Source organism: Colius striatus, chromosome 22 (assembly GCF_028858725.1).
Source record: "Colius striatus isolate bColStr4 chromosome 22, bColStr4.1.hap1, whole genome shotgun sequence".
Lineage (NCBI taxonomy): Eukaryota > Metazoa > Chordata > Aves > Coliiformes > Coliidae > Colius > Colius striatus.
In genome coordinates, this window is record NC_084780.1 from 8,033,990 (window position 1) to 8,051,443 (window position 17,454).

Consider the following 17,454-nt stretch of genomic DNA (forward strand, 5'->3'; position numbering starts at 1 on the left):
CAAATAGGCCAATAAACACATGAGTAAGGAGATTTGTGCAGGTGCAGCAACTGCCCTGAGGAATCTCGTCTCCCTTTGCTTTTGCCGTCCCTGGGCAGCTCACAGCGATGCTCGAGAGATGCTCAGGAGGAGCGGTCCGTGCCCTCCCCTCGGAGCAAGCGAAACCCCGCGCAGCGCTCGGGCAGTTTCCTATTCTCGAGAATGAGGAAGGCTCAGAGGCCATTTACGGGAATCCCCCCCCGCCGCAGCCCCCCTCGCGGCCTCTTCTTGTAAAGCACTGACCAAAATACATTGTGAAACCCTCAGTGCCGGGGCCGGGCCGCCTCTCATTGACAAACCCCATCCTGCAGCCAAGGGCCACGGGCTCCAGAGCTCGGGTGCTGCAGCCCTGCAGGGCCCCCACGCTGGAGCAGACCCCCGGGAGGCGGCTGAAGGGTGGCAGATGCTGCTCAATGGTGCAAAATAGCTGTCGTTTGCACCTCCTCCAAAAAAAAACCCCAACCCCAACAGCCAGGACAGTGCAGCCCTGGGGCTGGAGCACCCCCCTCCTGCTCTGCATCCCCCCACAACCCGCCCGGGAGCAGAGCAGGAGGGGGGACCCCGGGATCCCCAGGCTGAGGGCAGCTTTGGGGAGGGGGGTGCAGCTCCAGCTCGCTTTGGGGGTGCCGTGGGCAGAGGGCTCTGTGTGCCGTCGAGCCGGGAGGGGTTTCCTGGGGCGCAGGACCGCGGTGTTTGTGCCGGGGAAGGAAAAGGGGAGGGAAGGGGACAGTTGTTATTATTCAGTTTTCTTTTCCTGCCTCCATCCAGGAATGTGTGTGCTGGGCTGGGCTGGGCTGTGCTGGTGGCCGTGAGTCACCGCTGCTGCTGCAACGTGCCTCGGAGCTGCCGCTGTCCCGCGGGACACGACCGGGCTGCCCGAGCCCGCGGAGCCCGGCGCTGCTGCTCCCTGCCAGCCTGCCCAGCCCCCGAGCCCAGCCCCCGCGCCCCGCAGGGACCCCGGCCCGTGCCTGGGGGCACAGCTCAGCCTGGGGGCAGAAAAGCCTCTCACAGTTATTTTTAGCCATTTTTAGGGGTTTTCCCCCTCCCCTTGTTTCCTTTCTGGCAGGAAAATCCCTCCCTGCCCACTCTGACTCGCCCATCCATGTGTTTCCATCAGGCTGTGGGTGCCTCTCCAGCCTTTTGCTGCCCCATCTTCAAGGCCAGGCCGGATGGGAGAGCAGGGAAAGCTCCTGGCTCTGCTCCTGCCCCAGTTCCCGTGCCTCAGTTTCCCCATCCGTCGGGAGCGGAGGTTTCCCCATGAGGGAACGGGGTTACTCCAGGTTGTGCTTTGAGGTCGGTGAACAGCAGCTCTGGGGGGTGTTATTAGTGTTCATATGAGGCTTGTCAGGGCTCAGGTGGTGGGGAGGGCCGGGGGGGACGTGAAGCAGCCCTGAGTCACAGGAGTGGCCCAGCCCCGCGCTGAGCCCCGACACGCTCGCTGCACCTCAGGGCTGCCACAGCCAGGGGCTCACCCGGGGCTGAGGGAGGTGGGACACGAGCCCTCCCCGTCCCCACAGCTCTGGGGAGGTGTGCTCTGGGGCTGGGGGAGCAGAGCTGAGCTCTGGGACACTGTCACCCCTCGGGCCGTGGGCTGTGGCCGCAGCTGCCCGTGTCAGCCGTGATTGAGAGCCAAGCCAGGCTGGCAGGACTCCTCTGTGATCTTGTTAATTAAGAAATACATTTAATTAGCGGCACCCCAGCTGTGACTCAGCTAATCACCATGATCGAAACAAGACTCCAGCACTGGGGCACCGCAGCAGCAGCCCCCCAGCAGCCCTGACCCCCCCAGCTCTGCTGTGGGACCCCATCACCAGCCAGGGCCCCTCCCTGGGGTTTTGGGGTGAGTTTTTCCTGGTTGGGGCTGGGCCCATCCTCATGCAGCACCTCTCACACACACACACACACACACACACTGTCATCCCCACCCCGGGGCCGTTCTCCATTGCCACGCTCTGAGTAATCATATTAATAACCCATTGCTGGGGCTATAAATGGCCTCGGTAACAGCACCCCGGGCTCTCCAGGAACACAGGGGCAGAAATGTGGGGAAAGCCCTTCCCCCCCATTCCCCTGCCCGGGCTGCACATGGGGAAACCGAGGCACGGGTGGCTTTTGGGCACTGTGCTTTGCCTGGAGCACTGAGCTGTGGAATTCGCTCCCAAATAAACCATCATGTAAATGAGCCCTGATGTGTGTTTACAGGCAGCGTCCTGGCAGCTGGAACCCAGCGTGGGAGGAAAATCAACCGGGGAAACTGCCTGGGAGAGGAGGAAGGAGCCTCACACCTCGGTCCCACAAACGCTGGGTGTCTGTCCCTGGGTTTGGATCCCAGCCCTGCAGCCCGGGGTGCCCAGCTCTGCCCTGGGGTACCCTGGTCCCCAGATGCTGAGGTGCCTGGGAAGCAGACAGCGGGTGCTCAGCATCTCCCCCGGGCTGCAGCAGGTGTAGGGGGTCACAGCAGGTGACGCTGCAGCACATTCGGCATCCCGGGGGGGGGGCACAAGGGGTGCCTCGCGCTCAGCAGGTCAGGATGGGTGCTGGGTCAGGATGGGTGTGGGTCAGGATGGATGCGGGGTCAGGATGGGTGCGGGTCAGGATAGGTGCGGGTCAGAATAGGTGCGGGGTCAGGATGAGTGTGGGGTCAGGATAGGTGCGGGGTCAGGATGGGTGCGGGGTCAGGATAGGTGCGGGGTCAGGATGGGTGCAGGTTCAGGATAGGTGCGGGTCAGGATGGGTGCAGGTTCAGGATGGGTGCGGGTCAGGATGGGTGTGGGTGAGGATGGGTGCGGGTCAGGATGGGTGCAGGTTCAGGATGGGTGCGGGTCAGGATGGGTGCAGGTTCAGGATGGGTGCGGGTCAGGATGGGTGCGGGGTCAGGATGGGTGCGGGTCAGGATGGGTGCGGGTCAGGATGGGTGCAGGTTCAGGATGGGTGCGGGTCAGGATGGGTGCGGGGTCAGGATGGGTGCGGGTCAGGATGGGTGCGGGTCAGGATGGGTGCGGGGTCAGGATGGGTGCGGGTCAGGATGGGTGCTCCTTCCCGGCACACGCGTGCGTGGGAGTGCGCGGGCTCAGGCGTGTGTCGGGGTGCGGAGCAGCCCCGCGGGCGGCGGGGCGCCGGGGATGCCGTTCCCGCAGCCCCCGCAGCGCCTCATTCCCGCAGCCCATTAGCGATGCAGACAGCGCAGTCTCTCCGCGGCTCCGTGTCTGCAGCGGGCGGCTGCAGCCCCCGCGGCCCCTGTGCCCGCGGCCGCGGCTCGGGGGGTGCCCCAGGCCGGGTGCAGCCCCCTGCCCGCTGTTCGGGGCGGGGGGTCGCCGGGGTGCCAGCGGGCACGGTGCCAGGGCCAGGCGTGACCCTGCAGCCAGCCCGGGGGGGGCTGCTCCCGGGAAACGGGAGCGTGGTGAGTCCAGGGCAGGGATGCTGGCACAGCTTCAGGCTGCAGCACCTCTCCCTCCCTCCCTCCCTCCCCCGGGCTCTCGCCGCCGTGGTTCCCTGCAGCGGGCTAAAAATATCGCCAGGAGCTGCCGCCGCACACCGGCACTTGGAAGTGGTTATAAATAACCCGGGGGGGGTGGGAGCTCCTCCGGCCCTTCCCGCCTGCTGCGGGCGGAGGTCGGAGCCCCCGCGCCCAGCCCGATGCCGGAGGCAGCGCACGGACCGACAGGAGCGCGGGGAAGTGGGGCCGGGGCAGCCTCAGCCCCTCGGCTGTGCGGGGAAACTGAGGCACGGGCGAGGCTGTGCGTGGGGGGGACAAAGAGAGGTGATGGGCTCAGCCCCATGCTGGGGCCGGGGGGTGGGGGCGCACAAACCCTGCACTCGTGTCACTGTCACATCCATCTGCCTCAGATACATCCCTCTGCAGCAGAGCCGGCCCTTTTGCAGCAGCTCCATCCCCCTGCAGCAGAACCAGCCTCCCACAGCCGATCCCTTCGCACCAGCATCCTGCTGCCTTGCATCCAGCCCCCTCCGTCAGCTCCAGCCCCAGGGCTGCCTCTCGCCTCCCACAGCACTGCTCAGGCTGGGGGATGAGCTCTGGGGACCAGCTCGGAGATCTGCCCCCTTCCCTCCCACCTCTCCATCGCCCGGGGCCACGCTCCTGCCTCTGATCCCTGCACCGAGCCGGGGCCGTTCTCACGCCCGTGCTCCTCAGGCAGCTCCATCGCAGCCAGCTTCCCCCGGGGCAGCAGGGAACGGGCTGCAGGAGGGGGGTTGGTGCAAGAGAGGGGTCCCAGTTCCGTCCCATCACCCTGTTGGGGATGAGGATCCCAGGGGAGCCGCCTCCCACCGTCCCTCCCTCCTGGCTCCCGCCACGTCCCAGTCCCATCCCACCTCGGCAGCGCTGCCAAGGCACAGGGCAAACGGGGACAAGCCGGGAGAGAGCGATTTCTGTGAGCCTTTCTTTTCCTCCATCCGACTCCAGCAGCCAGGGAACGCAGCGGCAGGGGGAGGATGGGGACACCCTTGGCTGCCGCTCCCCACGCCCGGCGCTGGACTCACCTGCCCCCTGCCCAGCCCGTGCCCACGCTGGGGAACGAGTGTGCTGCTGAGCAGCGAAGCACTGCGGGCTCCCACGGCAGCTCTGTGCCCAGCCCGGAGCCTCCCAGCGCTGGGGCCCGGCAGCAGAGCCCCCCAGAGCCTTCCAGAGCCACCCAGAGCCCTCCAGTGCCTTCCAGAGCCCCCCAGAACCGTCCCATGCCTTCCAGAGCCCCCCAGAGCCCTCCAATGCCTTCCAGAGCCCCCCCAGAGCCTTCCAGAGCCCTCCAGAGCCTTCCAGAGCCTTCCAGAGCCCCCTAGAGCCTTCCAGAGCCCCCCAGAGCTCTCCAGTGCCTTCCAGAGCCCTCCAGAACCCTTCAGTGCCTTCCAGAGCCCCCCAGAGCCTTCCAGAGCCCCCCAGAACCTTCCAGTGCCTTCCAGAGTCCCCCAGAGCCTTCCAGAGCCTTCCAGAGCCCCCCCAGAACCTTCCAGTGCCCTCCAGAACCTTCCAGAGCCCCCCAGAGCCTTCTAGAGCCCCCCAGAACCTTCCAGTGCCTTCCAGAGCCTCCCAGAGCCTTCCAGAGCCCCCCAGAACCTTCCAGAACCTTCCAGAGCCCCCCAGAACCTTCCAGTGCCTTCCAGAGTCCCCCAGAGCCTTCCAGAGCCTTCCAGAGCCCCCCCAGAACCTTCCAGTGCCTTCCAGAGCCCCCCAGAGACTTCCTGAGCCCCCCAGAACCTTCCAGTGCCTTCCAGAGCCCCCCAGAGCCTTCCAGAGACTTCCAGACCCCTCCAGTGCCTTCCAGAGCCCCCCAGAGCCTCCCAGAGCCCCCTAGAACCCTCCAGCACCCCCCGAGCCTTCCAGAGACCCTCCCCAAGACTTCCAGAGCCCCCCCGAGCCCCCAGAGCCCCCCAGCCGCAGCTTCAGCCGCCACACAAACACGTTTGGCCGCATTCCCCTGGCTGCTGCTGCCCGGGGCCGGTGCCGGGAATCGGCTCCAAGACACGTGTTGTGTGGGAAGGCACCAGCTCTGCTCTGGAGGAACATTTAGTGTCTGGCAGGAGCCCTGGGGATGCTCCTGCACCCCGATCCCGGGGCTGACCCCAGCCAGCCCAGCTGGTGTCGGGGGGTTCATCCCCCAGCCCTGGGCAGATGCTGGAGGCCACGTGTCCCCTCCTAAACACCCCTGGCAGGCACCAGCCCCGGGTCCTGCTGTCTCCCTGCACCCTCCTGTGCCCTTGGGCTTGGTGGGACTGAGGGACACCCCGACACGGCTTCAGTTCCACTCCCCCAGCGCTGCCCTGGGCTCAGGGAGCACCTCCCACCAGCCCCCAGCACCAAACCCTCTCCAAAGCAGCTCCCCAGTGACCCCAAACCCACCTAAGACCCCAAACCTGGCCTGGCCCCCACTGCTGCAGCGGGGCCAACACATCTGGGGCTGTGCATCCCCCCTCAGCCTGGACACAGCCCAAGTGCCACCCAAGCCATGTGGTCCCCAGGAGCTGGAGTTCAAAGTCTCCCCGAGTGGCTGATCCCCTCCACAAGTTACAGAAGGTCCTTGGACCTCGTGAGCAGCTGGTGTGAAGCTGTAATTACCTTAATTAGCTCTGGGATTGCATTCCCTCCCCGTGCTAATTTCGTTTCTACAGTAACCAGCCCGAGCAGTGTGTGTGTGCTCAGAGCAAGACGCACACAGGAGCCCCAGCAGCTCTGCCAGGCACCCCGAAAATGCCCCAAAACTGGGGGCCACCCTCAAATCCCCACATCCCAGGGGCTGAGCCAGTCCCACTCCTCCTCTGCAGATGTCCAAGGGGGTCCTTGAGTGTTTCCCACCATCCCAACGGGGTCATTTGCTGCTGAGAGCATCCATCTGGCTCAGGGGAAGGGAGAGGGCAGGGGGAGTGGGGCTGGAGGCTGATGGTGCCCGAAGGCACTGAGGATGGGCAGAACCCGGGCTCACTGCTGGCTGCTGGTGTTTGCTGTAACCCAATATCCCCCTGATGGAGGAGCCATTTGGGAGGAAACCATAAAAGCTTCAGGAAATGGGTATTAATTCACATCGTGGCAATAAAAGGGAAGGAGGGCTCCTGGGCAGCTGCCTTGGGGGGAGCAGGTGGGGCTGGGGAGCACAACCTCTGCTGGATGAGGCTGGGGCAGAGCCCCCAATCTCCCCAGAACTGGGAATCAGCCCCACCCCGAGTGTTTTGTGCTGGGAAGGGGCTGAGAGGCAGCAGCATTGGGGTCCCACTGGCCCCTCGAGGTGAACCTTAGTTTGGTGCTGGGGGTGGGGGGCTTGGGGCAACTTTCTTGCCCTGGGAATCTAGAGCAGATCCAGCTCTTCTTCTGCAAATGCCAACCCCCCCTCTGACCTCATCCCTCCCTGCTGCCAACCAGCTTGGCATGGAGAAGACAACCCAGGGTGTGGATGGACACAGGCTGCTGCTGACCCACGGCGTGAGCAGGGAGGAGCACGAGTGGGAGAGCCCCTGTGCAAGGGTGGTCCTGCTGCCATCCTGCCCCACAGCCAGCACCGCGCTGGGCATCACCCTGGGAGAAAGAAGGGCCCTGTGCTGGGCAGGGCGATGCTTTGGGGACCCCCAGCGGGGGAAGCTGTGGGGTGCCCCCTCCCCACCGCACCGGCAGCCCCGGGGCGCTGTGAACAGCGCCGGTTGTGACTCCCGCATCGCCCCGGGGGGGTTGGGCAGCCCGGGGAGCCTCGGGAGGGGGCTGTGCGGGTGCGGGGCAGGGGCTGAGGCGTGCGCGGGGCTGGCTGCGCGGTGCAGGCTGCGGGACGCGCCGGCTCCGCGGGACGGGCTCTGCGGGCGCAGGACGGGCAGCGGACGCGGATTTCGCTGAGTGGCTGCTTTTTAAAAATAGCTCTGGCGTTGTCAGCAGGTCGGGGCCGCTCCACATGGAACCACCGCGGGCGCCCAGCCCCCCGCTCCGCCAGCCCCGGCTGCGGGGGGAGATGATGCTGCGGCGCGCAGCCGCCCCCGCCGGCCCCGGGGCTGGGATCGGGGGGACACGGTGGGCTGCGTCCCCCCCCCCATCCCCCAAAACCCAGCGCCAAACCTGCTGCTGGCGGCGATGTCCCCGAGCTCGGCACGGCCAGGGCTGGGGGGTGCGGGGGGCTGCGGGGGCTGCGGGGCGCGGGGATGGAGCCCAAAGGGCTGATCCCCCCCTAAACGTGAGCAGCGGGGTGCGGGGACGGGAGGTGCCAGGAGCCGAGGCAGAGCCGGAGGATGGACAAGAGGGAGCGTTGAGGGGAACGGGCAGGAGGCAGGAGAAGGTGAAACCCCGCGGAGCAAAGCGCCGTGACAAAGAGCAGCGAATGCAGCGAGGCTGGGACGGGCACGGCCGGGCGCTGGGCAGCCCCTGCAAGGAGAGAAGCAGCTGGGCAGCAGCGTCCTGCCCGGGCACCTCCAGCACAGCGGCAGCGAGCTCAGACCCAGCCCAGACCCTGCTCAGACCCAGCCCAGACTCTGCTCAGACCCAGCCCAGACTCTGCTCAGACCCAGCTCAGACTGCTCAGACCCAGCCCAGACTCTGCTCAGACCCAGCCCAGACTCTGCTCAGAGCCAGCTCAGACCCAGCTCAGACTCTGCTCAGACCCAGCCCACACTCTGCTCAGACCCAGCTCAGACCCAGCCCAGACTCAGCTCAGACCCAGCCCAGACTCAGCTCAGACCCAGCCCAGACTCTGCTCAGACCCAGCTCAGACCCAGCCCAGACTCTGCTCAGACCCAGCCCAGACCCAACCCAGACTCTGCTCAGACCCAGCCCAGACCCTGCTCAGACCCAGCCCAGACCCAGCTCAGACCCAGCTCAGACTCTGCTCAGACCCAGCTCAGACCCAGCTCAGACTCTGCTCAGACCCAGCCCAGACCCAGCCCAGACTCTGCCCAGACCCTGCCCAGACCGGGGCCGGCTCCAGGGGGAAGAAACTGACGCCTTAAATTGTTGCAGTTGGCGAGATTCCGTGTGCAGTGGGGAGAGGGGAACGGGCTCTGTCCCGGCCGCCACGGGAGGGTTTGGGGCAGGGAAGCATCTGCCTGGGCTTGTCCTCACTGCTGCGGGAAGCTGTGGGGTCACTGTGCCACCCGGGACTGTCCCACAATGAAATGATGCTGAGGAGCACCGGGGAGCCTCCAGCCACACCCCCGTGTGGCCCAGGCGGGATCCAGCTCCTCGCTGCCCGGTGGGTTCCAGCTCTGCCTGAGGCTGCTCCAGCCATGAACAGTGGGGACATTTCCACATCCCCATCAAACATCTGCAGGCCCTTGTCACAAAATGCCTCCCTGAGCCCTTCTTGTTGGCACCAAACCCTTCAGCACCCTTGGGGGTGAACGCTGGGGATGGGGCAAGAGGGAGGCTTTGGGCTCCCATCCTCCCCCACCTGCCACCGCAGAGGTGAGAAAGGCAACTGCAGCCTCGCTTTTCCTCCTTTCTTGCTTCATTTATTTGTCACTGATAAAGGCAGGGAGCGATTCGGGCTCGTGCCCTGAGGGGGGGCTGCTCTGAGCCGGCAGCAGGAGCAGCCAGGGGGGATGTGAATCCAGGGGGGATGTGAAAGGTTTCACGCCGTGAGCCTGGCACTGGGGGAAGAGGCTCAGAGGGGATGGGGAGTGCTTTGTGCTTCATGCTTGAAGGCACCGAGGCTTTTACCAGCTTTCCTGCCATGATTGAAGAGCAGCTCTGCAGCTCAGGGGGGGAGTGGAGCTGTGCTGGCAGCTGGGCAGGACCCCCCAGGTTTGCCCGTGTGAGGTCTGGTCCTGGCTTGGAGATGCCCCACATGGGCAGGTGCCAGCCCTGGGTGCTCGTGGGGCATCTCTGGGGCTGGAGCCTGCTTTGGGCATCTGCCCTGGGATGTGCCTTGTGGGAATGGTGACAGCCCCCAGTCACAGTTATCCCCCCCATCTCTCCTGCTCAGCACCTCCTTTGCAGCAAAAAGGGTCTCATCCAGCTCTGCCCACTGAGCTCATCCCTCCCCTGGTTAACTGCCAGGGGCTGTGTTAATGCTGTGGAGGAGGATGGACATGGCTCCTGGGCTCTTCTGTCCCACCAGACCTTCCTGAGCTGAGGCCCCAAGCCTGGCACAGCCTGGCAGCGTGGGCTCTGTCAGGCTCTTTGCACTGGGACGTGGCCCCTGGACCCCCCAAGAGCCCCCTGGGGTAAGGATGTGTCCTGCAGGCCCCTGTTCCCACCCTGCAGCCCCACCACCTCCAGCCCAGCTGTGGGTCTGTCAGTCCTGTCCCATCCCATCTCCTCAGCTGGTCTGAATTGCAGCCAGTGCCCCTCACCCACCTGGGGCTCTATAAACCCTTAGCACCTCAAACTGAGCCTGTGGCTGCTCGTGTCCTGTGCCAAGGCTCTTCTGCTTCAGCCTGGGGAGGAAAAGGGCTGGAAGGAGCAGGGATGCTGCAGAGCAGGGGCAGCTTGTGGTAAGTGGCATAAGGAGGGAGGCAGCGAGGTGCATGGCTGGGTGTGACAAGGGGATGGGAGCAGCAAAGCTGCTGAGGAGGCTGCAGGTCTGGCTGCAGCTCAGGGGGGAACTGGAAAGCAGAAGCGAGGGTGTGAGCAAGGGCTGGGCAGGGCCTGAGGTCTGCTGGGGAAAGGGGGGAAGTGGGAGCCCCAAATCCAGCTTTGGGGGGGTGAGTGGTGAGGGATGGGGCTGCAGGTGGGAGCGTTGTGGGGGAAGCAACTCAGTGTGGGCTGCAGCAGGATGGAGAGTGGGAAGAGCTCAGCATGCTGGGGAAACAGCCCCTTGGGACACTCCCAGTGCCTCCTGGATGTGGGGGCCCAGACCCCTACCCCAGTGGCACCAGCTGAGGAAGGAGCCTTGTCTGCACAGTCCTGCCAAGGGCTCTGCTGCAGCACGGGCTGGGAGAGCCCTGGCTGCCCCCCAGACCCCCGGCACACAGAGACCCCTCACCAGGGGCAACGGAGCCTCGCTGGGGACGGGCAGGGCCGATAACCCCCCTGGGCTGCCCTTCCTGAGCAGAGGGAGCTGCAGATAAACCTGTGGTGGGCAGAGGGAGGCTCAGCCCCAGGCCTGGCCTGGGCTGATACCGGCCCCAAAGAGCCACCTCTCCCTTGGGCTCAGCCCAGGGCACTGGCTGCCTGCCCCACTTCACTCCACATCCCCCCTCCTCTCCCCTCCCTGCAGTGCAGCTTGTGTCCCTCCAGCCTGGGTGACCCCTCAGACCTGCCCTTGCCCTGCTCTTGCTCAGCTTTGACCACGCTTTGAGGGGGCAAAGAAAGGTGTTGCTTGTGATAAGAGACCTGGGCCACTGCCCAGATCTGCTCCAGCCCCTGTGAACGCTGCCTGCAGCACAGGTCGAGCTGCTGAGGCCAGCAGGAGCTGGAGGGGGGAGCAGCAGCTGCTTTGGGGATTATTAATGAGCAGCCAGTGATGGGAAGGACGAGGATCAATCGAAACAAAGGAGCTGGCTGGGAAGCAGCAGCGCTGGGGGGTGCTGGGAGTCCATTTCTGCAGCCCAGTGTCGGAAACGCATCCTGTTAAACATCCATCAATTATCCCAGCTTGCAAATGCATTAAAGTAATGAGGAATTAGCCATCAAATACACTTAAAGCCTGTGCCCCCCTTTGCCAGCCACGCTGCAAAGAGCCACTTCAGGAAGGGAAAAGAGCCTGGAGGTGGGTGGGAATGGGGGGGCAGCGTGGGGCTGCAGCTCCTGGAGCCTGATCCAGCCCTGAGGATGCTTTGCCAGCTCCAGGGTCAGCTCCTGGGCTTGGCTGTCTCCCGAGCCCCCTGTTTCCCTGGGAGAGCTGGGGGGACACTGCCCAGAGGCCCCTGCTTTGTGCCTCAGTTTCCCTCCCGCAGCGCTGCCTGGGCTGTGTCCCCTGTCACCTCCCTTCCCCAGAACAGAAGTAGTGGGGACTGTGGTGTGTGGGCTGGGAGCTCAATTCCTGGAAACCCATCCCCTGCCCCATCCCCCACAGCCCCTGCACCCAGCCTGGCCCCTGCTGGCAGCAGGGCCCGAGGGACCCCTCGGGGTTGCCCGTCCCTGGGCTGGATCTGAGCAGAGCCCAACGGCAGGATCCTGCTCTGCTGTCAGGGGAAGGAGCCTGAGGCCTCTGTCAGCCTCGTGGCTCTGGGGGCTGAGGGTCCTGTGCTCTGGGCTGCCATCAGACAGGGATCAGAGCCAGGGCTGTGTCCTGGGGCTCTGGGAATTCAAAGGGTTTGACCCCTTCAGGGCTGGATTTGGGGTCACTCCAATTTCCCCCATGGGTGCTGCAGTGAGCCCTGGGCTGAGGTTTGGGTGCTGTGGTGTGAGGGGCCACATCCTGCACCCTGGGGACAGGGCTGGTTTATCAGGGTGTTCCTCCAGCAGCAGGACCTGGGGAGCCAGGGCTGCTCTGTGGTGCTTTGCTGTGGATTCTCTGATGTCTGGTGCTGTGGTTGTGGGCAGGCTCCTGCCTTTCCCTTCATGTGAGGGGAGGATTGGAGAGTCAGTTTCTCCTGTCTGTGCATCTTGCCTGGTGGTTCTCAGCTCTGCAGCACTCCTCAGTCTGGAGGGACCAGCAGGTCCAGAAGTCCCTGGGAGGAGGGGAATGAGTGACCAGCACAGTCACAGCCTGTGTTCCCATAAGAAAGAGGGGTGGGGGCAAAGCAGCTTCTGGCATTGTCTTTCCCAGGAACGATCTCTCCATCTCTCTCCGTCTCCAGCCCCTTGGGCAGGTCCATCCAGCCCCAGCAGCACCAGCCTGGGCTGGGGACCAGAGCATCCCTCTGGCTCTGTGGGAGGCTGAGGCTGCCAGGTCTGGGAACAGAAACCACCATTAGGTGTCACAAGAGCATCAGGTCTCTGCTCCTCCTGGAGCTGAGCAGAGGCAGAGGACAGGAGGGACAGGGTGATGATGATGAGGTGGCTCTTGGTGTGACACCTCAGAGCTGGAGATGCCCAGAGCAGGGGATGTGAGCTCCAGCTCGGGGAGGGAACTGCCTGTCCCTCATCAGCTCAGCATCACTGCCCAGCTGCCCCCTTCCCTGTCACCTCCTGGTGCTGGGCACAGGCAGGAGGTGGCATCAGGTTCCCGCTGGGCCGTGCTTGGCCCGTCAGTGACCCCGTGCACGGTGCTGTGCAAAGGCTGTGGCTGCTCTCGAGGAAGCGTCTGGCGCTGGTCCCTCGCTCAGCGATGCAGCTCCTCCCTGCAGCCGTTCCCACCTGCAGCCAGCATCCTCCCAGCGCCCTCCCAGTGCCCCAGAGCAGCCCAGGGCTGAGGCACCTGGGGAAATGTAGCCTGGTCAGGCCACATCCAGCCGTGGAGGCTGCGAGGGCACAGCCAGGAGGGCTCTGGCTGCTGGTCTGTGGAGGATGCTCTGGGCTTTGTCCCCTCCTGGGACTCTGTGCTGGCTCCCAGCAGGGTCCTGGCCCCACTGCACCTCCCAGCAGCCTGTGCTGGGGGCAGCTGCCCTGCTCAGATAATCTTCCAGGAATTTGCATTTCTTGCCCCAAAAGCCATTTCCCTCTAATTCTGCAGCATGACCCGAGGCAGAGCAGCACCCGGGGCTCAGCGCCTCGATAAGGCACTGCTGGGAAAAACCTCTCTGTCTTCTCTGCAGCACGAAGCTGTGGTGAGCTGATAAAGCTGAGAACAGCAGCTTCCCCAGGGGCAGGGCTGCAGCGGGAGCTGCCTGCGGGAGCGGCTGCCCCCTTCCCTCCCCGCCCGGGGGGACGGAGCGGGCTGAGCCCGCAGCGGGGCTGGGATGTGCTGCTGGCCCTGGGTGACCTCCCAGCCTCACGTCATCCCACAGGCTGAGTTCACGTCTGGCGTCCCCAGAGCCGGGGACCGTGCCCTGCCCACCCCGTCCCGTGCCCAGACGCCGCGGTGATGGTCGCGGGGGCAGCACCGGCACCTCGGCTGCCCTCAGAGCCCGGCCGGGGGCTGCATCTGCCTCGGGGCCGCTCGGGGGGTGTCCTGGCACGGTGCACAGCGGGCTCACCCCGAAGCCCGGGCTGCAGCCGCGGGGATGCCTGTGCCGTGACTCACCGCGTTCCTCGCGGGTCAGCAGCGGCCCGACGGCACCCCCGGCCCCGGCAGCCCCCGGCAGCCCTGCCCTCGGCCCGGCCCCCCGGCACAGCCCACCTCCCCCCGAGCGGGTGCCGGTCCGGGGGGCCGGGTGCGGGGCAGCAGGGTCCCCTCGGGGGGTCCTGGCCCAGGGTGACGTTTTCTCCCCAGCCGAAACAGTTCCCCGTGTCTTTATGGGCTGCAGCCCTTGGGCTCGGCTCCTGGGGACCCTCGGGGTGCTGCCCCCTGCCCCCCGCAGCCCGCTTCAGCCCCATCCAGGTGACGTCTCAGCTCTCTCCTGTTGCAGACAGCCCTTCGCAGCCAGGACCGCGGCAGGATGAGTGCGGGGGAGCAGCCCTTGCAGCCGGTGCTCAGCACGCAGGAATGCCGTGAGTTTGCAAAGTGGTTTCAGTGAGACGTTATCTAATAGACGAGGAGGAGGAGGGTGGATGAAGCCAAACCCACAGCACCGGCTTTCAATTAAACCGGGCGAATTTACGGCTCTTCCCGACACAGTAAACAAACGCTCCCAGGTCCCGACCCCGCGTCTCCCCCCTCCCCGTGCCCTGCAGGGAAGGGCAGCAGCGTCCCGGGGTGCTCCTGCAGCGAGGAACCCTCTGGGCTCTGCACAGTCACCCCACAACGTGCAGAGAAAGGGGGGTGATGCTGTGGTGGGTGCTGCACCCTGGAGCCGTCCCACCTCAGGGCTGGAGCTGCCGGGTGGGGGAAGAGAGAGATGTGGGAGAAGAAACGTCCCAGCAGCATCCACGGGACGGGAGATGCTGACAGATCCAGGGCTTTGGGTCCAAGCTGGGTGCAGGCAGCCCTGGTGCCAGGCTCAGCCCTCCCCAGCTGCCCACGGCCTCCCCTGGCAGCTCCCCTCCGTGTCTCTGCATCAGTCCCGTGCCTCAGTTTCCCCCGGAGCGTGGTTCAGGCTTCCTGGGTGCAGTGGGAGAAGGGTGAGCCGGATGAGCCAAGAGCAGATCTCGCAACCAGCGCTGGGAGCAGCCTGCCAGCGCTGCAGCCCAGGGCTGGGTGAGGGCTGCACGTGTGCCAGGGCACGCCTGGCATCTGCTGCCAGCAGCCAGGCTCTGCACAGCCAGCTTCACCACCTGAGGTACCAGCAGCAGCCCCCCAGCCAAAGCAGGGCCAGGCTGGTGCCTCCTGCACTGCCCCACACCCGAGGCTCCCCGAGCACGTCAGCACCTTGCTGATTCCTGTCTGTGGGAGATGAGGCCACAGTCCCTGGCTCAGGGGCACAGGGAGCAGAGCAACTTCCCAGCCCCCCTGTGCCACGGCAGCACCTGCAGCCCAGCTGCTGGCCCGTGGCCGGGAGGGTGACGAGGAGCCCGGGGATGCTGCTGCTGGGGTGACGTCCCGGCGCTGCTGGTGACGTCCGGGAGGGAAAAGCCCTCCCCAGAGCAAACAGGCGTCTGGGCTGTGCAAACCTGGCTCTGAGGGTGTCTCCAGGCGGGTATCTGCGTCCCATCTGGCTGCTGTTTACCTGCCTGCTGGAATCCACCCTGCAAACTTCCTCCTCTCACAGCCTGGATAAGGTGAAGGAGCCGAGCTCAGCCCTGCAGCCGCCTGGCAGCGAGGACCCGGCGCCCTGGCCTTGCTGCTGAGCCCAGGCTGGGTGTCTTGGGCAGTGCTGATCCCCTGGGCATGCCTTGGGCCCTGCACAGGGCAGGGCTGCAGACAGCAGAGCGAGTCCCAGCGGGGTTTGGGGGATGCCTCCAAGTCCAGGGCTGAACCCTGTAATGCCACATCAGCACTGAGCACCCCAAGAGCTGCCAGCACCAGGCAGGGAGCAGGTAGTGCTGCTGGATCCCCTTCCCAGAGGGTGCAGGCAGGTCATGGCAGCCCTGTTGCTGCCTCAGTTTCCCCTTTGGCCGAGCTGCCCTGCCCTGTACATCCCTCCCTGCCCCGGCATGCAGGGACCTGCCACCACGCAGGGATGGGGCCGGTACGTGCCCAGCCCTCACGCTGCCTGCCCTGGGCAGCACCCTGCCTGCCAGTTCCCCTGCCCCTGCTTTCCAAGGCAGGTGAGGACTGCTCAGCCCCTCAGAGCAAACAAGAGCCACCAGCTTCAGTGCTTCAGGCACGGGGGAGACCAAAGCATCCCCAACCCCTCCTGTCCCGCAGCTTGTGCTGATGCCCCACACACACCCCCCGGGACAACGGGACCAGTGTTCCCCTGGCCACAAGCACAGCCCCAGGGCTCACCCCACAGGACCCACCAGCACTTCCTTGGGTGCTGCCAAGGAGATGAAAGAGCCCTTTTCTCCTCATGCCTCTGCTCTAAGTACCTTCAAAGGGGAGTTTCCAGCACAACCTTTGCAACTGAGGTGTCTGGATGATGGGGAAATGAGGCTGAGACCTGACTCACTTCATTACACCTGGCAGGGAAACACATCCCTGCTCTTGCAAGCGGCTGGGGCTGGGGGCTGTGCCTCCACCTCCTCGGGGCAGGGGAGCAGCAGCTGCCCTCGGGGCTGTGTGGGCCGTGGCAGGGTGGTGAAAGCCGCCGGTTATCGGAGCAGCAGCAGGGCCGGAGCCAGCGGCTTCCAGGAAAGGAAGGAAGTGTGGGGTCACCCAGCCCCGCGGTGCCCACAACGGCCGGGACGCCGCGCCGCGGGAATTCGGGGCCACACGCGGCCCCCGAGACCTGAGATTCCCCCGTTTCCTCTCCCCAGCAGCCGCTCTGTGGGGTGCTCCCAGTTCCAGCTCCCTGCCTCTCACTGCTGGGAACTGGGAGTCGCTGGCTGGGTCTGCTCAGGGGAGGTGCTGGGGGTTCTGTTTCCCGCTGGGCTGCCCCTGCACACGTGGGGTTGACCTGGGGCTGTGATGGGGGGCTGGTGCCTGAGCCCTCTCCCACCACCTCCCACTGCGCACAGCCCCGGGGCACCCGGCAGTTCCACCAAATAACGGCCCCAGAGCAGTGCCAGGGCAGGATCCGACCCCCTGCCACCACCCTGCCCCGCAAAGCAGCCAGGGAAGGAGCAGCCCCTGGAGCCTGGAGCCTGCTCCACCTTGATACTGAGAATAATGAGATGATTATGTGATTTGGAAGCAAAGTGCAGATGAATCTCTGATCTCGTTAGTCCTTGTTTCACCATCTGCTTTGCAGAGGCAGGAGGAGCCTTTGCCCCGTGGTGCAGCCGGGGAGAGGCCGAGTGCCACGGCGCAGCAGGCCCCGGGCGCGGGGGTCGCGGGGGCCTGGGCACGGCGGGACAAGGGGCTCCCAGCCCAGGCAGCAGCTGGAGCCACAGCCCCGTTCCTGGCTCCGGCTCGGGCTGTGCTGCGGCTCCTCCTTTGACCAACACGGGCGGGAGACGGCGGCCCCGAGCTCCCCAGGGGCTGCCAGGAGGGAGATGTCGGGGTTCAAGTTGTGGGGGAAGGTTTATTACAGTTCAGGTAGGATAAAGGAGGGATCAGATCAAAGGCAAGCGAGGGGGTCTGTGGCAGAGGAGGGATGATCCCACATCTCCTGAGTTCCCCCATCTCCTCCAGGCAGGATTGTTTTCCCAGGGCCTGGGCTCCTAGCAGGATTTTTCTGGGCTGGGGGGTCCTGTCCTGGCTCCCTCCAGCAGGCAGAGCCCCTCAGGGTGATGCTGGGGCAGGAACCTCAGTGTGTAGGCACGCTGTCCCTTCCCTCCTGCCCCAGGGTGTGGGGGGTCCCAGCATCCCGCTGAGCTGTGCAAAGGGATAAAGGCCAAACCTAATTGCCCATCGGCTGTCCCGGGCTGGCGCTGTGACCTGTCCATCCCATCTCCGCAGCGCTGGCCCCACGTGGCAGCTCAGCCTCCTGCAGCCTGGAAGCGGCTTCCCCGGAGCCTCCCCTGCAGCAGCCGCAGACGAACCCTCTGCCGAGCCCCGGCTGCGGCGGCTCGAGGCCCCGGGGAAGATG

General features: G+C 65.4%; 1 protein-coding gene across 1 annotated transcript; it reads right to left on the bottom strand.

The window, feature by feature from the left end:
- Positions 1-11,456: 11,456 nt before the first annotated feature.
- LOC133627522 (collagen alpha-1(I) chain-like) lies at positions 11,457-15,938 on the bottom strand. The gene is made up of 3 exons (XM_062013277.1): positions 15,934-15,938; positions 12,762-13,807; positions 11,457-12,295 (listed from the first exon to the last, which is right to left on the bottom strand). The coding sequence occupies exons 1-2, from the start codon at positions 15,936-15,938 to the stop codon at positions 12,781-12,783; spliced, it is 1,032 nt and encodes a 343-aa protein (XP_061869261.1). The 3' UTR covers positions 11,457-12,295; positions 12,762-12,780.
- Positions 15,939-17,454: the final 1,516 nt, after the last annotated feature.